General features: G+C 46.8%; 1 protein-coding gene and 2 long non-coding RNA genes across 10 annotated transcripts; 1 reads left to right on the plus strand and 2 right to left on the minus strand.

Moving 5' to 3' along the window:
* Positions 1-74: 74 nt before the first annotated feature.
* Positions 75-2,696, plus strand: LOC130531813 (uncharacterized). The gene is made up of 2 exons (XR_008952205.1): positions 75-208; positions 1,414-2,696. It is a non-coding gene; the product is annotated as an uncharacterized LOC130531813 (long non-coding RNA).
* Positions 2,622-7,070, minus strand: LOC130531809 (uncharacterized). 5 transcript variants are annotated; one of them, XR_008952199.1, is made up of 6 exons: positions 6,889-6,904; positions 6,275-6,368; positions 3,869-3,984; positions 3,415-3,514; positions 3,278-3,342; positions 2,622-3,058 (listed from the first exon to the last, which is right to left on the minus strand). It is a non-coding gene; the product is annotated as an uncharacterized LOC130531809 (long non-coding RNA). The 5 variants fall into 5 exon arrangements; XR_008952198.1 differs by lacking the exons at positions 6,275-6,368; positions 6,889-6,904 and adding an exon at positions 6,913-7,070; XR_008952197.1 differs by lacking the exon at positions 6,275-6,368 and having other exon boundaries at positions 6,889-7,044.
* A 1,085-nt stretch (positions 7,071-8,155) lies between these two features.
* Positions 8,156-22,048, minus strand: LOC130531556 (cyclic nucleotide-gated olfactory channel-like). Of its 4 annotated transcripts, none has more exons than XM_057043601.1 (12): positions 21,817-22,048; positions 16,922-16,986; positions 16,689-16,748; positions 16,174-16,284; positions 15,635-15,826; positions 13,188-13,298; positions 12,204-12,310; positions 11,637-12,124; positions 11,272-11,550; positions 11,082-11,180; positions 9,195-9,572; positions 8,156-9,116 (listed from the first exon to the last, which is right to left on the minus strand). In XM_057043601.1, the coding sequence occupies exons 2-12, from the start codon at positions 16,948-16,950 to the stop codon at positions 8,868-8,870; spliced, it is 2,103 nt and encodes a 700-aa protein (XP_056899581.1). In that variant the 5' UTR covers positions 16,951-16,986; positions 21,817-22,048; the 3' UTR covers positions 8,156-8,867. The 4 variants fall into 4 exon arrangements, with proteins under 4 accessions (XP_056899581.1, XP_056899579.1, XP_056899578.1 ...); XM_057043599.1 differs by having other exon boundaries at positions 16,689-16,759; XM_057043598.1 differs by having other exon boundaries at positions 16,689-16,778.
* Positions 22,049-22,785: the final 737 nt, after the last annotated feature.

Below are 22,785 nucleotides of genomic sequence, written 5' to 3' on the forward strand. Positions count from 1 at the left end.
TCCAGAAGGACGCATCTGCCCCCTCTCCAGTCCTTCCCGCCCTGCGCCACATATACGTCAACGCCTGATACCAGGCACGTGCCAGATAAACGTCTAGATGGCACGAGCACAGCGACAGCCACCGTCACCTTGGAGACAAACAGGCAGAGGTTATCTAAGCGGCTAGCATAAACCGGCCGGGCTGCGAGGACATTTGAGTAGTGGACAGGTACCAGCTGGACGCTATAGTTGAAAATAGCAAATAAAATGCGGACAAGCAGGAAATAAATGACTACTGCTGCTTATTTTGGATTCAGCTGCAAACCAAAAGACGAACGCCGAGCTAACAAGCTAGCATTACAGCTAGTGTTAGCTTACTTAGCATATGAAAGCGCGTCTCGTACTTTTACATTCTCCGGGCAGAGACGCTGGGTTATTCTCTACAACACTAAAATACACTATAAGGCAATGACTCAATGTAACCTACAGCTGAAGCAGCCTGCGTTAGTCCCCTCGTTCCGGAGGACTCACTGGCGAGCTGTCTGTTGACCAAAGCCTTTAGCCAATCAGTGGTCCGATAACCGCAGACGGTGGGCCTGGTTTGAACTGCGGAAGAGTCCGCCGGGACGGGCGGGGTTGATTAACCTGTGGATTCAGTGGGAAGAGAATCTCTGATTGGTTGCCCCGTTCGTTAAATCAAGCTACATTTGATTGGATTAAAACAGGGGTCTGAAGGCAGATTTCTTGCTCAAAAACAACAAACCTACAGAAGCCAAAGCTGTTTGTGCCTTGAAATGAAGGCAAGACAGCGCAGTGGATTCTATTTCCAGAATTACTATGTACATAAAGTCACTATAATGTGTTGCACTAATGAACCAAAATGTGTTTGCATCTGTTCTAAAAAGTAAAGGAGAGAAACCAAAACCACAGGTGTCTGACACACCACCACCCTGGAGTTGGGTTTTAGCTAACACCTTTACTGAAAAAGGAACTTTTCTCCCCTTTTTTCATGGATACCAATTTGGACCTGGTCCAGATCCCAAACCTTTCTACTTAGCTTCCTCAAACCTGGACCAGATTACAATAAAAATAAACAATACTACTGTAACATTGGGATATAATAATTAATACTAAAAGAATGACAAACCAATTAGCAGGACACTTTTTCATCGGAGGCAGCTCGACTGGCCAGTAACCTGAAGCCTGTCAGGGTTGTAAACAGGTTGTGCTTTATCAGGCCACCTCTGTCCATGTAGGCTGTGATGGACATGAAGAGCTCTTGTTTCTCTCACCTGCTACCACAATCCTTAATGCGGCTATAATTGTGCCTGGGTGAGGATCATAGTGCAGGTCTCATTGGCTCAATAGATGTCACAGTTGTCATCTTTTAATGAATCTGTTTTTCCTCTTCACTGATGTTTGCTATCATTTCAGATCCTTCTTCTTCGTCTGCAGCAGGTGTGTTTCCACCTTTGTTGGTCGCCTGATCTCCCACCATCGCCCAATTACACCGAGCCTGACTGGAACTGCTGTTGCTCATGTGCCTCAATGAATTTTGTGTCCTAGACATCCCAGAACATCCCAGAACAGCTTTACTCAGGTGTGTTGGGAGCACCTGAAGAGAGCGCTCTATGTGGTAGCGAGACTGAAGCCCTTTGAGAACTACTCTTTATTTGGGTCTTTTCCAGCCCTCCTGGACCCCTCTGGATGTCCACTACAATCTCTACTAACATGAACTCATTTTTAAAGCTCTCATTTTCAGAGTGGGAGTCTGCTCAAGAGTACATGTGAAAGTTCCCATTTCCTTCTCCCTGCCGCCACTTTTCCATATTCCTGCTTTTCACTCACTTCTGGTCATGAGCAGCTTCCACCTCCCTATTTCTCTTTCTCTCTCCTCCCATCGGTGCTTCAAGCAAAACTGGGGCCTATCCTCACCAGCACCAGAGGATGAATGAATTCAACTTGAATCTTCCAAATGACCCAGGTCCCCCTGCACTGCTGGGACGTCCCAGCCCCAGAGGGGGGCTCAGCCTCCTGGGGAGCCTTCTCCCTCTGAGATCAGAGCAGAACGCCAGTTGTGGCTCTTTGCAGCAGCGCTGACTGAGTAGCTTCAGGGAGAAGTTTGGAATATTAAAGTAGTGGCAGCAGCACGTCTCTGTTGCCCTGGAAACTGATGACCTCCCTTGGTGAAAAGAGCAAAAACACCTTTGTCAAAAATTCTTAAACATGACATCTTTTTTCATCCGGACAGTGAACTAAAGATCTCCGATTGTACCGGTTCAGAACTGTCAGCCACACTTATGAGAGCGTGTGAGGATGTCTGCAGGTCTTTGATCTCCAGTGCAGCCAAGGCAAGGTTGCTTTAATCTCACATTCATGAGAAGCATCAGCTACTGGAAAACACACTGCTGAAAGCCTCAAACACAGAAACCTCTGACAGGCTCGAAGTTTCACCCTCACCTCTGGATCTGGACCTGGTTCAAAGTGCCAGACCTGCAGAGGACATCAGAGAAATGCTCCTTTTTCCTCTTTACAAATAAAAGCTTCACAAATGCAATAATGGCTGTTGGGCAGCTAATGCCTAAAATAAATAATCAGATAGAATCAGACATTGATGAGAACTAAGAAAAACAGACAATTGCTCAGCGTGATGAATTTATTTCCCCTTAACCTCCAAATCAGATACCAACTTCATAAAGAGAGATTTGACCCATCCATTTTAGTGTCCTGTCATTCTCTCTTCTGTAGCATATTGCAGTATACTGCAGCCAAAACATCAGCCCCAGGAACTGACCCAGAGATGTTAGCGTTTCATCCTGGGCTCCGTGAGTGTGTTCTGACTTAATCAGCTCTGCAAACACAACAGCTTTTTAACTAGCTTCCACAAAAAGACTCTCAAAACTGTGTTTTATGTCACTTGTCAGTATAACACACATAATCAATCACTTGATACGGACAGAACTGAAAAGGTTTTTAACTTAAAATCTAAGACACTGGGGCCAGGATGTCAGATACAGCCGTCCTTCCAAGCATGTGTGTCGGTGATGCAGCAGGCTCTTCCTTACGCTGAACTGTGAGGCTGCACACAAGAAAACCAGATCACCTCCTGTTGCATCTGATCGTCATGCTTTTATTATCAGGAGGAGACAGACATGTTCTTAAGAGTCAGCATTTTCACACGCGTGTAAATACAGGTGTGATCCCTGTTTTCATTCAATGTGAGTGAGATAAAGGCTGGAATCCTAAGTCCTGTAATGGTGATTGTGGTGATGATCAGCCACAATCGACTGAAGCTCACCTTCGGCTCCACGCCAGACTAGTTCTTGGCTCCTCTCTTCCTCAGCACTGCTCCATCAGCAGCCTCTGAAACATCCCATCCACACATCGGTCCACAACATTCCATTCAACGTGTTTGTGCACAAAGTCAACCCTTACCTTTCTTGTCCTCTGATTCCATCCCTGTCAGCTGTGGGTCACCTGACCGAGCATCATCAGAGTCCATGTAGTAGTACTGATGGTTGGAAGGACCAAACCTCTGCAGATACACAGCAGCTTGTGAGTGTGTGTGAGTGTGTGTGTGTGTGCGCACACGCGCGCATTTTAAGGTTGAACCCTTGTAAAATGGTCTCGATGCAGCTGAGGTGACCATCAATGAAGCCACCCAGTCATCCCAGTTGATTGAAGCACTTTTCTGCCACCTGGCGGCTGGACTGTAAACTACACCAGGTTGAGGCAGAAAGTGAACTGATTTGACCTCAAGCAGCAAAATCAATAAAATATATTAGAATCTATTTAACTGAGAGTGAAACTATATAATTATGTCTATATTCACATCAACAATCGGATGGATTAATGGATGGATGAAGGATGGATGTGTGAAGGATGATACCTTGTCAGGCCACCTGAGGCTAATAAAAAGCACGATGGGGAGGCCCACCATGAAGCAGTAGAGCCCCCAGAGCCATGGGTGCTGCTGGGTGGTGGACCAGAAGCTCTCAATCATGCCTGGAGACACATGTTCAGCAGTCAGTACAGCCGCTAGAGAACAGCACATGTTAGTGCAGCTACAGGGATATGATCCAGGACCTCCAGCTCATGATGGTGGTTCTACTGGAGCTGAGAAAGAGGAAAAGCCTCTGCAGCATTGTGCCATAACTACCTAAACCAAACCAAAGGAACCGTTTGGATCTGAGAACAAGTCAGAGTTTGTTTTTCTGGTTGCTGAATCAACTGGACTCTTTGAGTTCCATGAAGACGTTTCACCTCTCATCCAAGAGGCTTCCTCAGTTTTAACTGACTGTTGGGGGTGGATCCTAGGAGCTCCGTTGTCTGGGGCTTTATGCCCCTGGTGGGGCCACTCATGGCAAACAGGTCCTAGGTGAGGGATCAGACAAAGCGCAGCCCATGACCCCCTAATGATGATAAACATTGGTGCCAAGTTTCCCTTGCCTGGATGCGGGTCACCGGGGCCCCCTCTTGGAGCCAGGCCTGGGGGTGGGGCACGTTGGCGAGCGCCTGGTGGCCGGACCTCTGCCCATGGGGTCCGGCCGGGCACAGCCCGAAGAGGCAACATGGGACCCTCTTCCCGTGGGCTCACCACCTGCAGGAGGGGCCAAGGGGGTCGGGTGCATTGTATGTTGGGTAGCGGCCGAAGGCAGTGACCTTGGCGGTCTGATCCCTGGCTGCATAAACTGGCTCTAGGGACATGGAATGTCACCTCTGTGGTTGGAAAGGAGCCTGAGCTGGTGCGCGAGGTTGAGAAGTTCCGACTAGACATAGTTAGCCTCACCTTGAGGCACAGCAAGGGCTCTGGAACCAGTCTTTTCGAGAGGGGTTGGACTCTCTACCACTCTGGAGTTGCCGATGGGGAGAGGCGACGGGCAGGAGTGGCAATCCTCGTTGCTCCCCAGCTTAGTGCCTGTATATTGGAGTTTACCCCTGTGGATGAGAGGGCAGCCTCCCTTCGCCTTCGGGTGGGGGGACGGATCCTGACTGTTGTTAGTGCCTATGGCCCAAACAGCAGTTCAGCGTATCCACCCTTTTTGGAGTCCTTAGAGGGAGTGCTGGAGAGTGCTCCTTCTGTTGAAATGTCCCCTGATACACTGGGGTTCAATAGTAGCCATGTGTGAATGGCCTCTTCTCCTCCTGGGGAGGTGACAGGTGATGTCTCAGACCCCCACCTCTGGTTATTGCTGCTCTTTCCAGTTTGACAAAGATGGCTTCTTTCAATCCTCCCTCAAACCATCTGTCTTCCCTGGCCTGTACATCACTGTCCTCAAATAAGAGTCCTTTGTCCTTCAGATGTAAGTGGACTGCTGAGTTCTGGCCTGAGGAGTTGGCTCTTCTATGTTGGGCCATGCGCTTGTGAAGTGGTTATTTTGTCTCCCCAACATACAAGTCTGGGTCTTCCTCGCTGCACTGGACACTACAGACACTACGTTACTCTGTTTGTGTCTCAGTGTTTTGTCCTTTGGGTGGACGTGCTTCTGTCTCAGGGTGTTGGAGGGCTTGAAGTGCATCGGAATGTTTTGTTTGTTGAAAATCCTCCTGAGTTTCTCAGAAAGCCCTGCAATGTATGGAATGATGATGTTGTTCTGTATTTTGGCTGATTCTTCTGTGTCTCCTCTGGGTTTTCTAGAGGATTTGATGAAGGACCAACCAGGGCAGCCACATGTTTTGAGGTCTCCCTTTATGTTCTTCCTCCTTTCCCTCTGTTCTGGTGGTTATGTTCTGGGAGCGGTGGTGTCAGGTTCTGATGATACCTAGCTTGTGCTCCAGTGGGTGGTGGGAGTCAAAAAGAAGGTATTGATCCGTGTGGGTGGGTTTTCTGTAGATCTTGATGTTCAGGCTCCCGTCTCCTTTGACGTGCACAGCACAGTCCAAGAAGAACAGACTTGTTCCTCTGACATCTTCCGGGGGCATTTGATGTTTTTGTCTACAGTGTTGATATGTTCCGTGGAGGCTTCTACTTCCAGTGTTCTGATCTTGACCCATGTGTCATCCACATTTCCGTCCACAGTGGCTGGGAGCGGTTCCTGTGAAGGAAGTCAAGGCTCTGCTCTCCACTTGTATCCTCAATATATAGGTTGGCAACTATGGGAGACACGGGTGAGAGCCCATGTCTGTAGAAACTTTCCTGAAATTGAAAATAGGTGGTCATTAGGCAGACGTCCAGCAGTGCGCAAATATGGTCCAGAGTGAGGTTTGTCCTGGCGGCTAGTGGGTTATCCTGCAAGTGAAGAGAGGTGACATCATATGATACCGTTTCATCTGGCTCTAATATTACTTCCTTGACCTTGTTGGCAAAATCCTGTTAGTTTTAGATGTGCTCTGTGGTCTTTCCTAGAAGAGCCAAGTCCTCAGGCCAGGACTCAGCAGTCCACCTGTATCTGAAGGATGAAAGACACTTGTTTGAGGACAGTGATGTACAGGTTTTGGCCAGTGAAGACAGACGGTTGAAGAGAGGAGTGAAAAAGAAGCCATCTATGTCAAACTAGAAAGACCTTCATTAACCAGAGGTGGGGGTCTGTGACATCACCTCTCACCTGTTTACAATACAGTGTTGAAAAACCTCCCCAGGAGGAGAAGAGGCCATTCACGCATGGCTACTAAGTCTAACCCATTGCGTCAAGAGAAGTTTCAACAACCTGCATAATGAGGGGTGGAACAACCAACAACCAAGTGACTGAAGCTACAAATGTGCTAATGTCCTGAAGAGTAGAATTAGCTGGAACCCCAACAGTCAGAACTGATGAAGTGATGAAACGTCTTCATGGAACTCAAACAGTCCAGTTGATTCATCAACCAGAATTACCCTGACCTGGACGACTGAGAACCTCCACAGATAAATCAGATTGAGATAAAGCTGTAACCTGAAAGGGAACACAAAGAAAGCAGGAAACCTTTTACTGTCAGTGCTGTTTCAGTGTCTACCTGCTGCTGCTGCTGCTTTGCTGCTGCTGCTGCTGCACAATCACCTGCTGTTGTCCTGCAGTCTAGAGGACTTTGCTCAAGTCAACCGTTCCCTGCCCCCCCACCACCCCAACAGAGGCACAACCTTCCCACATAGAGGCTTCAGACTTTCACAGTCCACCCACTTGAAGAAGGGATGTTTGTTTACCTCCTACCAACCACACCTGTAGCTGTCCTACCTGTGCAGATAAACACTTATTGAGGGATTTCTGAGCCCTCGTGAAAGCAAACATTATTACTGGCTCTAACCAGCCACTGTTCATTACCAATAAGTGGTTGATGATTAACTGCATTGAGAACACCACACCTCAGTCAGCTGTCGGAACTGTCAAAGGTTAGAGGAAACCTGTTATCAGCATTCATGGCTGACAAAGAGATAATCACACCGTCACATCCACTGTGTGTGTAAGCTACACCTAAACAGTTACCAGGTTTCTACCTGTGAAGAGAAAAATCTGCCTCTCCTCTCCTCTCCCTTTATAGCTGTATGCTGGCCGACCTTCGACCCAGCTGACCCACTCTACTGTTATACCAGCTGCTTGTATTATTAATGTATTTCACTGGTCTCTGCCTAATTTCTCCTCCACCTGTCCTCCCCCTTCTCCTCTCTCTACCCCCCCCCCCCCCCCATCAGCAGGAGGGTCCCCCTACATGAGCCTGGTCGTGCTCAAGGTTTCTTCCTGTTAAAGGGGAGTTTTTCCTTGCCACTGTTGCTTGTTGGGGGTCAGGCCCTGGGATTCTGGAAAGTGACTAGAAACAGTATTGATTGTAACAGACTCTATATAAATAAGGATTGAAAGAGTCTTTAATACTTAGGTATCAACCTACCAAAAGATCTCACAAAATTATCAAAACACAATAATCTACCCATTTATAAAAAGAAATAAAGAATAACAGCAGAATATAACTTCATTCCATTCCTTGGCTTTAGTTTTGAGGCTATTAAATTAATATACTGCCAAGCTTGTTACATTCATTTTATACACTACAAATAACCAATACAATGAAAAAACACTGAGGAAAAAAATGCCCCCATTCCCTTTTAGGCAATGACAATCTCCAGACCTGCTATGACTAACAAGGGTAATCCAGGGGTGAAATGGACCCTCACAACATGGAAAACTATCATGAAGTAACACAAACTGGAGAGCAAAAACTAGACAGCTAACAGCCGTATGAGGTGCAATCAAAGATGAAAAACTGCTTCGTTTTGAACTGCTTAGCAGGACATATTTATTAGAAACAAGACTTCTATCAACATCTGCTGTTTCAGCATAACACTGATACAAACACTATAACAAAGATGAGTACAAGTGGATTAAACTGTTATAGTTGTTATAGTCACCTATAACTGAGATAACATGAATAGAACTGTTGTATAAGAATTTGAAATCACACTCAACCTCATATCTTAAAATAAAATGAGAGAAGGAAAGAGGGATAACTATATTGGACAAAAGAATGGACAACAACATGGAGGTATCAGCGGATGTGTACCAGCTCAGGGGAGGGATTCTGGCTGGAAAACCCTAATGAGCAGAAGTCCTGCTATGATAATAACTCTTATCCTAAATCCAAATCTCTTGGGTGGTGGCAAGAGGAGGAACCAGGAGAAGCCCTGGAGTGTGCACAGTGTGCAGACAACCACATAAGGAGCAAAACCCACCATGTCATCGAAATGATCTTTTATACCATCATGATATTCACTCTCTAAAATAACCACAAAACATAGTTTGGGGGATTTTTATTAGATGTGTAGTCTACTTTGATGTAAAACTTGGGGGTAAATTTGGTTTAATTTGTAAATTTTGTGGTAAATTTCCTTAAAAGAGACAGTAAAAAGTCACACCACTCTTTTGAACATAGTTTGAAGCAGAATGCAACAAAAGTGGCTGTTATTTTTAGCGCCAGCTTCTTTACAGAAGGCCTCCTACATAATGATCAACTGCAGCATTTTGCTCCCATAACGATGTTGCTATTTCAGAGCCAGAGGCTGATCTCACTTCACACACGTCACCACCACAAGCGCCCTCACTAACATCAGCAGCCGGCAGGAAGCTGCTGCCAGCGGCCACAATGGTGGTAGGGTTTTCAAGGATCGTAATCCTCTGTTTAAGTTGGAGCTGGGAAGAGGCGAACTCACTCTGCAGACGGGCCACATGGGTCTGGAATTAGGAGACATGGTCAACATTATGACAACCAAAGACATGGGGATGTTATGATGGGATCGTACGGCTGCCGACCTGCAGCTGGTCCAGGTTAGATTCCAACTTCTCCAGCTTTTCTTCGAGATTGTCTCCTGCGGACAAATTGACGTTCTCCAAAAGCCCCTCCTTCTGCAGAATATCTTGGCCCCTCTGTTCCAGTTGGGCCCTGGCTTCAGGAAACTCCTGCAGTGTGTCCATCAAGTTCTGTTTGGAAAGGCAGAACAGGTCCGAGTATCCCAGACTTTGGATGTTAGCTGTACGTCTGTTTCCCATTTTGCTGCCATTTATGTTCAGGATGCTGATTTCTCCAAAGCAACTTCCTGAGGTCAACACAGCCATCTGGGTGATGCCATCCTCTCCCACCACCGCCAGCTTTCCATCCTTAATAATGTACATCTCCTTACCGACATCTCCCTTGAAGGAAAACAGGCACAAGAGACTTCAACAGTCAACAAAGATAATAAATTTATACATGTCATCCCTTTTCAGGGTCACAAAAGCTACATGTTTGAATGGGGACCGTTAAAGTTTTATTAGCACCACTATATTTCTTTTCAAATTAAACCGAATGTGTGACCTACAGAAATACATGGAGGCACCAGGGGCTCCTGCTGCTTGTTCAGGACCAGAAGAGGTGAATTACAATAAGCTGCCTTTTGTCATTATCTCATGTGTTTATTGGGTCTCTAATGTGCTTTAAAAATAGATGCAACTGAAAATAACTCCAATTTAATAAAGCTAAAGAATCTAGATGTTAAGAGCTCCTGGGACCCTCAAATTAGTCACAGACGACACCACAGTATCCTACGATGTCATCTCACTGTTCACCTGCATCCCAACGTCTCATGCAGTTACCAAAGCAAGGAGGCGACTTGTCCAGGACAACACACTCACAGACAGGACTCAACTGTCCCCCAAACTTATCTGCATCACCTACTATTGACATCCTGGAATTATGGGGTGGATGGATCTAACTAATGTCCATCTAATCCTTGTATTGAGGGAGTGTGAGGTTCCTTTGCGTGGCCTGCACGGGGTCATACTTGCTCTCCATGAGGGCTGGACTCCACCAGGGCTAGCCTTTGTCAACGATCCTTGTCATTTTTTTGGACAGAATTTCTTGTAGAAGCCAGGTGGGTCAGATGGTGAGAGGGTCAGGCTCAGAGGATGTCATCCAGCACCCTTGTTTAGACTGGATCACCCACTCAACCACCCAAGTATCTTGGGATGTTGTTCACCAATGAGGGCACAATGGGTCAGGACATTGAAAGATGGATCGGGGCAGCATCTGCAGTACTGCGAAAACACTCATTTGGTCTGTTGTGGTAAAGAGAGCTGAGCCAGAGGGCAAGGTTATCTAAGATGTTCCAAACCCCAACAATGGTCCGGAGCTTTGGGCAATTATGAAAAAACAAGATTGTAATGCAAGCAGCTGAAACAACTTTCATTCATAGGGTGGCTGAGCTAAACCTTACACAAGGTGAGGCACTCAGAGGTCTGAAGGGAGCTCAAAGCAAAACTGTTATTTTTGGTTCAGCATCTTCCTCAAGCACTGCTTCTGAGCTCATTTTAATTAATATATTTCTATGAGCTCTGCCTATTCTCTCCTTTACCTGCCTTTTCCCCTTCTCCTCTCTCTCCAGCCCCCCAACTGCAGGAGGGTTTCCCCTGTATGTGCCTGGTCCTGCTCAAGGTTTCTTCCTGTTAAGGGGGAGTTTTTCCATTGCCACTGTTGCTTGTTGGGGGTCAGGCCCTGGGATTCTGTAAAGCGCCTGGAGACTATCTTAATTTTAACAGACACTCTATGAATAAAGATGGATTGATGTGATTGAAATGATGGGGCACACTTAACAAGCACTTCCCTGTGGTTTTCCAAATATGAGTGTTAATTAAGCAGGTAATTACAAAAGAGCTAACACTGACCTTCCTACATATGTAGTCTCCAGGACTGAAAACCTGCAGCTGAAGTTTTAGCACCAATTCTACGAGCAGGCCCGCCTCCCAGTCCTGGAAAATCCACACCTGTATGAATAATAACAGTTTGCAAAATATGATGATGAGAGCCAGACAATTACGGTAGTTGACAGACACAAACAATAATGCAGGAATTGACCTTTTTCAGCGTGTCCAAGTGAACATTGATAGCAATCTCTGCTCTCAGTTTGGTTGGCAGACTCCTGAAGACTTCCTGTTCATCTACTGTTTTCTGATTGGTCCAGATGTAGTCTAACCAGTGGATAATACGCTGCTCAAGACCCTTGCTCACATGCCTGAACTGCATGTAGTGTTTCAGGATGTCCACTCGATTCTGAAAGGTGGCTCTTGTTGCATTCATATTTGAAATCATAGCTCCGATATTACCCACGATGGAGGCAAAAATCAGCACGCCAACCTTGTCAGAAGAATCCAAATTAGTCATTTCCTTTAACTGAATTTCGATAAAATGCACTTTCCGATGTTGCCTTATGAAAGACTTACCAGAAAGTCAAAGATCATGAACAAAAATTCCTCATCTCTAACAGGAGGGGGAGTCTCTCCGATGGTTGTTAGGGTCAAAGTGGACCAGTACAGACAGTAAATGTAGCTCTGTCTCAGGGAAGCAGACATCGGATCGGATGCATTAGGATAAACCCATGAATCAGATCCAAGGCCCAGGAACTTGGAGAAGCTGTAATATACGCATGCGTTCCAGTGGATGATGACCAAAATGTACAGGACAAGTTTCCAAATGCGGAAAGCATTTGGGAAGCCAGTCCGTGTCTCCGTTCGCTCAAATAATTCAAAGAGGCGATACAGACGGAGAAGGCGATTGAAGCGCAGGAGAGGCGTGTAGCTGATGCCAATGGTCAGATAAAAGAGATCAGTTGGAAGGATGGAGCAGATGTCAAGCTTACACAGCAAGGTTCCTGCATATTTCTGTCTTAGGCGCTTAAAATCCTTCACCATCAAGCCGTGCTCTAAGAACCCTGAGCAGGAGACATTAAGAACCAGAAATTAAACATTTCCGTGCAGAAGTTATATTTGGAGTCATTTCCTGTCAAGCACCTGTGTGGAGATGAACAACAATATCCAGGATGTAGATGCCATCACAGAAGTAGTCCAGTACTAACCACATGAACACATTCCTCCTCTGGAGCTCATCAAAACAGGCTCTACAAGAGGACATAAACCCAGATATTTCAGCAGCAGAGCTTACAGTAGTGTACAGTCACACACAGGTGACACACTGGTAGAAGCAGCCTCTTCCTGTATGCAAGTCCTATAGGTCAGAGGTATACAACCTTAAGACAAAAATGTGTGTGTGTGTGTGTTAGAGTTCTGGTCTGTAGCGCCACCCTCCACTGATCTACCGACCACGAAGAGCATTTCAGCATCCAGGTTTCCAGTTACCACTGATTCCGTACAGACCTCCTCATAATTCCCAGCAACACTGGGACATAGTCAGGAACAACATGAGGTCCTGCACAGGAAATGCGTTTAAAAGAGCGAGACGGCTGAAAGCACAGTAGAATTTGAAGACCAATGCTAAAGTTGCAGCAGGCAACATTAATTAGAATGAAAGTAGGCATGGACATTTCAAATGTTCTCTACGGTTGAATATGGTTATGAATGTTTGTTTGTAGTACGCTAGCATGTATGCAGGTGGGTCATCCAATGGACTATGTAATGAATTGCATGAGAAATTAAAAGTGATGATTCGTCACTGCTAACATTAACTGTGCATTATCACAGGCCATTTCTCTGTCAGAATGCTGATACACTGTGGAAAGACTTCCAACATTGGCACAGCCGTTCTGGCAATAAGAAACGTAATTCAGATCCTACATTGGTCAAATGTCAATGTTCTTGCTGGATTCAGCAGCCAGTTAGGCTAAACTAAAAGGATCAGTTAGCTTATGCAACATACTAAGTATGTAGATAAATATGTGATTTTTCATGATACACTTATTATTCCAAACATATCTAATGACATCACAATTATTAATGTAAGTGCATAGATTATGGATACCAACTGTGATTGTCTCTGACCTTACAACAAGCAGGGTCCAGTTATAGAGCACAGCAGCACCGATCACCATCAGCCAGTAATAGTAGGTATCATCAGACGGTGAGACCACTGTGGCCTTGCAACGCTTCTTCCTGAAGACAAAACACACAGTGCATCGTTCTTTATCTACAAACTTCTCTATAGGACTAGGTGTTAGAGTCCCGACCTATTCATGGCAAGTGAAGAAGACTTGGATGGAGCAGGATTGGCACTCATGATTCTGTGGTGTCACCAGCTCGACACATCATCAGTTGTGTGCCTTGGCATCATTAGGTGTTTCAGCCATTTAAACACAAGACACCCTCCACCAAGGTTGGCCCACCACTGGCTGATCAAACCTAGGTGTGTGTGTTGCACAATGGCACCACATGATCACTTGGCCGCTCACAATATGTCCCTCCGTTTCAACCACAGCCAGTGACTGCTTTGCTCTGCTGTGGCAGCGAGCTCTTTTACTGCCCTCCGTTGGGCCTGCCCTCTGATGCCCATTTCCTTCAGGAGCTTTGTGGTGGTTCTGGAACCAAAGCCTCTGCAGCCTACCTCCACAGGCCACACTTTTACACTCCAGCCCCGCCCCTCTGCTTCAGCTGCTAGGTTCGCATAACGTAGTCTCTTCCGTTCGTATGCCTCACCGATTGCCTCCTCCCATGGGACGGTGAGCTCCACGATGAAAACGCGCCGACAGGATTTGGACCATAGGACCAGGTCTGGACGCAAGTTGGTAACTGCGACTTCAGATGGAAAAATAAGCCTCTGGCTGAGGTCCACCCACATTTCCCAGTCTCGGGCAATGGTGAGGGCGCCGGCCTCAGGAGGAGCTGGCTTACTCCCTTGTTTCTCCCCTCCCCGAACGAAGGACATTTTCCATGGGGCAACAGGTTGGGAATTTGGAGGCATGGAATTGATCTTTACCCTCCTCTTCTCAAGTTCAGCCGCCAAGCACTTCAATACTTGATTGTGGCGCCAGGTGCACCTTCCTTGAGTCAGGCTGATCTTACAACCCACCAAGATGTGCTTGAGGCTTGCAGGCGCTGCACACTGTGGATAGGCTGGTTCTTCTCCATACCAGAGATGTAAGTTGGTTGGAGAGGGAAGGACATTGTACACGGCTCTAATGGTGAAACTAAGCCTGCTAGACTCCATGCTCCACAACTCGCTCCATGTAATTCTCCTCCTCTCAACACCCTCCCACTTCATCCAGCAGCCTTGCTGTGCTTGAGAGACCGCTTTGGCGCACCTAGCTGCTTCCTCCTGATGGCGCACCTCCTCCACTACCATGTGCCGTTCGGCCGGGGTCGCTTTTTGCCATGTAGGTGTTGTTGCTTCCATGCCAAGGCCGTTCCTGCCATGCTGGACATGCCCTACTATATCCCAGTGCCTCAGGCTGGTTTTTGCCTCTGCGACCGCTGCCAATGGCTTCCATTTCCTTCCCGTTGCTAGGGTTGGAGCAGCACCTCTGACAAAGGGATCCCGGGATTCAGTAAGAGTCATTTCAAAGTCTTGCTTTGGCACATTTATACTCCTCCACCAGGCTCGAGATTGGGAGGGAGAGGAGCCCACTGCCGTACAAGCCTATGCTGCTAAGACATCTTGGCAGTCCGAGCCACTTCCTCACCTGCGCATTCACCAGTCTCTCCAGCCGGTTGGCATGAGATAAAGTGACCTCATAGATGGAAATTGGCCACATGAGCCGAGGTAGCAGCCCAAACTGAAAGCACCACAGTTTCAGTTTTCCAGGGAGAGCAGTACTGTTGATCTGCCTGAGGCCACTGATGGTGTCCTGCTTGAGTTGCTCCACCTGCTTTGAGTCTTTGAGCTCTGCACTGTACCAGCGGCCAAGACTTTTAATAGGCTTCTCTAAAATTGTTGGTACAGGTTCGTTGTTAATGTGGAACCTCTCATTAGCAAGCTGTCCTTTGACAATAGAGATGCTGCCAGATTTGCTGGGTTTAATCTCCATCCGTGCCCATTGAATGTTTTTCTGGAGTTTCTCCAGTAGGCGTTTGGTGCATGGCCTTGTTGTTGTTGTTGTTGTCATGTCATCCATGTACGCCCTAATTGGAGGAAGACGCAGTCCATTCTTCAACCGTTCCCCTCCAACCACCCAACGAGATGCTCGAATGATGAGCTCCATTGCCATGGTAAACGCTAGTGGGGAAATGGTGCAGCCCGCCATAATGCCAACCTCGAGATGCTGCCAACCAGTCGTGCTAGCTTGTGCTGTCACACAAAATATACCTGCTTCCTGCACAGAGGTGTCGACAAAGTTGTTCTGCTGCAAAAAAGCTGAAAGCCTCTAAGCCACAACACTGAAGAATATCTTTCCTTCCACATTCAGAAGATTGATCTGGCGAAATTGATCGATGGTTGAAGAAGGTGGTTGAACACATATTTAAAGAACACATATTTAAAGAAGCAACTGTTTTACGTGTATCTGGAGGGTCCGTCTTTGTCGTCTGCCTCTGAGCCGGTGGGGCAAGGGCTGAATCTGCCCAGTGGTCCTGGTAGGTCCATGTCTGCAGGGCCTCTGAAGCGTTCCAGGAAAGAGTCTGGCCGCTCAGTTTCCTCAGTCAAAGTCTTCTGTGCCCAGTCTCGCAGAGTCATCACCATGGTGACGATCCTGAAGAAAGGATCACACATTGATGTGTAACGTTGGAATACGTTACAACTAACCCTGTTAGAATAGTCAGGAGGTTTCAATATAGATTAGTAGTATTAATATTATTAGTATCAATCATGAGAATATTACTACAGAGTAATGACAGCTAATGACTTAATCTCTTATCATATTTATTACAATTAGGAGCAGACTTTAGATCATTCCCAAAGACACTGAGGGACTCGTGAACCCTTTATCATACTCCTGTGGTATTAAACATAAAGGTTCCCCTATTCTATGTTGGAAATACAAGGAAAAATCAGCTGGGTCTGATAAAACAGAAGCGGATTCTTCTGCAGCCTGTGTACCTGGACAGGCCACCTCGCCTGCTAAAAGAACTGGTGGAATTCATATCCTTTCTGTTGATGACGGCGATCCTCTGAAGCTCTGAAGATATGTCATCACTAACTGATTGTGCTCTGCAACACAACACCAACAAGATTTTCATCAGGAAAGCACCACACGCTGTCTCAAGGCCACAGGGGGACATTTATGTTATCCTATGAATCTAATATCATTTGACAAACACACACAGAATTTTAGGCCCACAAAAGCCAAAATAATCTTTGGATGAGCTGCGTCTTCAGCCAGGAAATCAAAAAGCTCACAACACAACACGGCGGTTTTCAGTTTAAAGAAATGTAAATTTACAGCTATAAAATAACTTATTGTGATATGTTCCCCTGCTGGAGGATCTTTGCAAACCAGTGGTTGAATAAACGTTATTAAGGTATTTTTAAAAGTCTGTAAACCAGGATGATTAAAGAAGCTATGTGTGTGTGTGTGTGTGTGTGTGTGTGTGTGTGTGTGTGTGTGTGTGTACCTGCTCATTGAGATGTCAGTATGCTCACTCTCTTCCTCTCTCCAGGTTCTCAATGACTGCCTGTGGAGATCCTGAACAGTATTTGTCATTCTGTGGTCACCAATGAATACATTTCACCGTTCGCAGGTTCATATGGAGTGTTCCCTACCAACCAACAAGGTCGACAATACACAGTGGAAGCCAGCTAGCTTAGGAATAATCATTATTATTAAATATAAGAAAGAAAAACCCACCTTTCTAAAGAATGGTGTGGCTGGGTCATCCATGTATCAGCTGGGGTTCACTCCACAGACACTTGCTTGATTGGCAAGATGGACAGAATGAATACAAAGATCAATGGATGGATTGATGAATGGATGGGGGACGCATCACATGGTGTCTGACAAAAGCTTAATTTCAATTGCAAATACAACGCGTGCTCCACCCACGCAGCATCTCTGAATTCATCAGGTCTTTGTCTTATGGGACTCATGTGGTTTCATCCACAAGGATGGAAATAATCAGACATGAATAGATGAATATGAGCTTTTGGTTTTAGTTACAAAGAGATCAATAGCAATAGTTTCCAAATACTGGGTTAAGCTTTCAGCACTGATTAAAATGACCTCATGACATTAAATCAAGATAGATCATTTTACAACATGGAAAAATTTCCATTTTTAATGTTTTAAAGGTATAAGATATATTTATAGGATGCTAAATTGAAATGTTGCAAAGCACATTAGTTTAAACATACAAATCACTACGGATCAACAGCCACTGCAGGCCTTCTCTGCTGCCTCAACTGCAGCTCTTTTACTCCAAGGACTTTCAGGACTGGCAGAAGTGAATGGCAGTATGTCTCCTGCCATACAGTAAGCCTAGTATTAAAGGTCATGAAGTCAGTAAAGGTCAGGAAAGCAGGAGGGTTGTTAATCAAGATGCCATCTCGGTCCAAATGAGGGGGGAGGTGTTTTTCACTGGGTTTACCATCGCTTCCAATGTTCTGGTCATAAAGTCCATTCAGGCATAATTCATCAATCCTCTATTTAACCAGGTAAAAGACTCATTGAGATTGAAATTTCTTTTTCAAGGGCGACCTGGCCTCGAGAGCAGCTAAACAAAGTTACAGCCGTACATACACAGTGGAACAAAAGCAGTCACTATAATTAGGAATACAAATTACTAACAACATTTATGCCTCCGTGAACCATCACCTTATCGTGGTGGAGGAGTTTGCGTACCCTAATGAGCCTGGGAGCTATGCTGTCCGGGGCAGTTTGCCCCTGGTAGGGTCTCCCAAGGCAGATTGGTCCTAGGTGAAGGGTCAGACAAAGAATGGTTCAAGAACCACCATGAAACAACTAAAAGGGAAGCAGCGTACCCGGCCCGGAGGGTTACCGGGGCCCCACCCTGGAGCCAGGCCTGGGGCTCGATGGCGAGCACCTGGTGGCCGGGCCAGCTATGTGGACACTCCCGTCTCCAGTGGACCCACCACCCGCAGGAGGAGCATGAAGGGTCCGGTGCAGTGTGGATTGGGCGACAGACCAAGGCAAGGGCCTTGGCGGTCCGATCCTCGGTTATGGAAATTGGCTTTTGGAACATGGAACGTCACCTCACTGGCGGGGAAAGAGCTGGAGCTTGTGGGGGAGGTTGAGCATTACCAACTACCGTATTGGCCCGAATATAAGACGGTGTTTTTTGCATTGAAATAAGACTGAAAAAGTGGGGGTCGTCTTACATTCGGGGTCTAGACATTATACCCATTCACAACGCTAGATGGCGCCAGATATCTTTAAAGCGAATGCTGAACTTAACTCCCCAGGCCAAAGCGAACCCCTGTCACGAAAAATAAAAATAAAAATAGCGGTAGCACGAAGAAGAAAAATAAAATAGCGGTAAGAAAGAAAAGAGAAGAAAATAAGAGAAGAGATAACAGAAAATAGAGAAACGTAGCGACAATCTGGAGAAAAGTGGGTCGAAGATCGGCCAGGTTAACCGGCAGCTGAGGAGAAGTTATGATGCAAACTTCAAGATGATGGTGATAAATGAGGCAGAGTCTTCAAACAATTGCAAAGCGGCTGTGAAATATGGTGTCACGGAGTGTAATGTACGGAGATGGAGAGCTCAAAAAGATGGCCTAAAAAATGCTCACAGTCAGAGAAAAGCTTTCCGTGGTCCTCAGAGCGGCCGCTTCCAAGAGCTCGACAGGAGGGTGTGCGCGTACGTGGACGAGAAACGAAAGGACGGGATGCCCATCAGCAGAGCTGTCATTCAGCTCAAGGCCGTGGAAATAGTCAAAGAGCTGAACATACCCACCGCTGAGTTCAGAGCGAGCCTCGGCTGGTGCAAAAGAATGATGCGGCGTCACGGACTAACGCTGCGACGCAGAACAAGTCTAGCCCAGCGCCTGCCCTCTGACTCTGGAGAGCTGTTGTCTTTTCAGCGCTATGTGATCAACTTAAGGAAAAGCACTCTCACCCACTGGATCAGATTGGCAATGCTGATCAGACACCTGCGTTTTTTGACTTGCCAACACCTGTCACTGTACACAAGAAAGGTGATTGCACTTTAGTTTACATATTTAAATGTTCAGCTATTAAGATGTGATAGACAGTTTTTGCATGATTTGAATGAGGCAAAATAACATGCTTTTTCTCTCAAATATATTGTTATAATCATTTGTTTCAGATGTACTGTAATTATTTTCTGTATAAAAATTAAATTTGGTGTTCAAAAAGTCTTTTTTCAAACTTGAGTCTTGAAAAAGAGGGGGTCGTCTTATAATCAGGGTCGTCTTATATTCGGGCCAATACTCAGACTCAATGTCCCCTACCGCCCTCGGAACATGATCAAAGCTCTGTCGGAGGTGGGAGTTGAAGACCAGCCTGACGGGTTCCTCCACCAAGCGTTCCCAACAGACCCTCACTAAGCGTTTGGGCCTGCCAGGTCCACGCGGTGGCTTCCCCCCCACCTGATCCAACTCACCACCAGGTAGTGATCAGTTGACAGCTCTGCTCCTCTCTTCACCCGAGTGTCCAAAACATATGGCCGCAGATCAGCTGACACGACTATAAAGTCAATCATTGACCTACGGCCCAGGCTGTCATGGTGCCAAGAGGACCGATGAACAACCTTAAGTTCGAACATAGTGTTAGTTATGGCCAAACTGCGACTAGCACAGAAGTCCAGTAACTGAACACCACTCTGGTTCTGATCGGGCAGACCGTTCCTCCCAATCACGCCTTTCCAGGTCACCCTGTCGTTGCCCACGTGAGCGTTGAAGTCTCCCAGCAGCACGATGGAATCCCCAGCTGGGACACTATCCAGCGTCCGTCCTAGATCCTCCAAAAAGGGCGGGTACTCTGAACTATTGTTTGGTGCATACGCACAAACAACCGTCAGAACCTGTTCCTCGACCCGAAGGCGCAGGGAAGCAACCCTTTCACTCGACCGCGAGAACCCCAGCGTCGAACTAGAGAGTCTGGGGGCAAGCAAAAAGCCCACCCCCCGCTCTCTGTCTCTCACCCTGAGCAACTCCAGTGTAGAAGAGTGTCCAACCCCCATCAAGGACTTGGGTTCCTGAGCCGACGCTATGTGTGGAGGTGAGGCCGACCATATCGTTTTGTGGACTTGGAAAAGGCTTATGACCAGGTCCCCACCCTGTGGGGGGTGCTCCGGGAGTATGGGGTGGAAGGTCCCTTGATAAGGGCCGTCCAGTCCCTGTACCAAAGGAGCAGGAGTTTGGTCCGGATAGCCGGTTGTAAGTCGGACTCGTTCCCAGTGAGGGTTGGACTCCGCCAGGGCTGCCCTTTGTCACTGGTTCTGTTTATAACTTTTATGGACAGAATTTCTAGGCGCAGCCGGGGAGTGGAGGGTGTCGAGTTCGGTGGGCGGAGGATTTGTCGCTGCTTTTTGCGGATGACGTAGTTCTTCTGGCGCCATCGAGCAGGGACCTCCAACAAATGCTGGGACGGTTCGCAACCGAGTGTGAAGCGGCAGGGATGCGGATCAGCACCTCCAAGTCAGAGTCCATGGTCCTCGCTCGGAAAAAGGTAGAGTGCCTTCTCCGGGTTGGGGAGGAGGTCCTGCCCCAGGTGGAGGAGTTCAAGTATCTCGGAATCTTGTTCACGAGTGAGGGCAGGATGGAACGGGAGATCGACAGGTGGATCGGAGCGGCGTCAGCAGTGATGCGGGCGCTTAACCGATCCGTCGTGGTGAAGAGAGAGCTGAGCCGGAAGGCAAGGCTCTCGATTTACCGGTCGATCTACGTCCCAGTCCTCACCTATGGCCGTCAACGCTGGGTGATGACCGAAAGAACGAGATCACGGATACAAGCGGCTGAAATGAGTTTCCTCCGCAGGGTGGCCGGGCTCAGCCTTAGAGATAGGGTGAGAAGCTCGGACATCCGGGAGGGGCTCGGAGTAGAACCGCTGCTCCTCCACATCGAGAGGAGTCAGTTGGGGTGGCTCGGGCATCTGGCTAGGATGCCTTCCGGACGCCTCCCTTTAGAGGTGTTCCGGCCTCGTGGCCGGCCCAGGACAAGGTGGAGAGATTACATCTCTCGCCTGGCTTGGGAGCGGCTGGGGGTTCCCCCGGAAGAGCTGAGTGGCCAGGGAGAGGGCTGTCTGGGCATCCCTCCTGAAGCTGCTGCCCCCGCGACCTGGATCCGGATAAGTGGGAGAAAACAAAACGAAACGAAATTTATGCTAAAATATGCGATGGAGCAAACTAATTTAAATAGTTTCAGCAATAAAACTAATTACAAATAGGTAGAATGTCTCTTGGTCCTTGAGAGTGGCCTGAAATTTCCCCAAAGTGATGTGTTCAGATCCTTCTGGAACTCGTCCAGGACCAAGGAGCAGGGTTAACCCAAGCACATCTGAAGGCTTTGTTACCCAGGTTTGTGTTGGAGAACCAACGTGTGGAGTTAGAGCGACTGGAGTCTCTTCACATGTAGGAACACAAATAGGTGAAAACCAGCCCAAGAAGAGATTTATACAAAAAAAAAAAAATCCATCAAGAACTAGGGACAAAGATGGACAGTTTGCTGTTTTATAGGAAGATGATGAGATTGACTCAACCAGTAATAAAATGTAAAGCACAGTGTGTCAGGTGCATTAAGAAAAAGCAAGTCTCCATAATTTACCAAGAGAATGAGAGTGGTCATGATCAAGCGTTTCCTAACTTGTAAGGAAAAACAGGACTTGTGTTCCGCCTTGGTTTTCTCCAGGACCCAAAAGCAGTCAAACACAGTGACACTCATCCAGCTTTTCCAAGAGCTCCAGAGAGGAGCAAACAAGGGAGTCCGATCCTGCACATTCTTCCCTCCAGCAGAGCAGCATGGAGACCATTGAGATGCAACAACACTGCAATGCTGGTGGACGGGACCCCGTCCTTAAATAGGTGGCCTGTAAATTGCCGACAGGTGCGTCTGCCTGCAGCGCCAGCTGTAGAAAATTACCGGCTCTTCCACGCCTCCTGCAGGAAGAAGCAAGCAGGACCACAACAACTTGTTTCTAAAGAAAAACCCCAATTTAAGTTTAAGCACTAATTTTACTATGTGTGACAAATTCTCATCAATCACAATACCCAGGTACTTATACCTCTCCTCTCTTAATTGATTGATCTCTCCTTTTAAGATTAGACTTAAAACCTTCCTCTTTTTTTTTTAAATCATACTTAGGGGGTCATCTAATTATTATTACATCTTAGTTATGCTGCTATAGGCCGAGGCTGCCGGGGTCCAGAAACATGATCACCTGACAGGCCTCTGTCACCCTGCTGGTCTGGTCTCACCTGCTATTGTCTCTTTACTATGCTTCACAGGTTTTGATAACTCTCTATTCCAGGAGAAAGGGAACTTCCACCTGTGAAGCATACATTTTCAAATTCTAACTTATTTTTATGACAAAATAATAAGTTAGAATTTAAAAAATTAAAGTTCAATCTTAGGTATCCTGGCTGAAACTGGGGTCCACTTGATTATATCCTTGGACAGCATACGTTGTTAGCATAAGGTTGCACCTATATGTTACAGGACCCTCTTTGATCTGATCAACAGAGCTTTCGTCGTGACAATGGAAGTATGCTCAAACCCTACCAAAGTTAGGAATCT

The sequence above is a fragment of the Takifugu flavidus genome, chromosome 9, assembly GCF_003711565.1.
Source record: "Takifugu flavidus isolate HTHZ2018 chromosome 9, ASM371156v2, whole genome shotgun sequence".
Taxonomy (NCBI): Eukaryota; Metazoa; Chordata; class Actinopteri; order Tetraodontiformes; family Tetraodontidae; genus Takifugu; species Takifugu flavidus.

Excerpts from the sequence above, each read along its gene's own strand:
- LOC130531556 (XM_057043598.1), bottom strand. The coding sequence starts at position 16,950 with ATGACCCAGCCACACCATTCTTTAGAAAG. Across the intron at positions 16,285-16,688 it reads ACTGACATCTCAATGAGCAG|AGCACAATCAGTTAGTGATG; the intron begins GTACACACACAC and ends GTTGTGTTGCAG. Across the intron at positions 12,125-12,203 it reads TGTTGTTCATCTCCACACAG|GGTTCTTAGAGCACGGCTTG; the intron begins GTGCTTGACAGG and ends TCTCCTGCTCAG.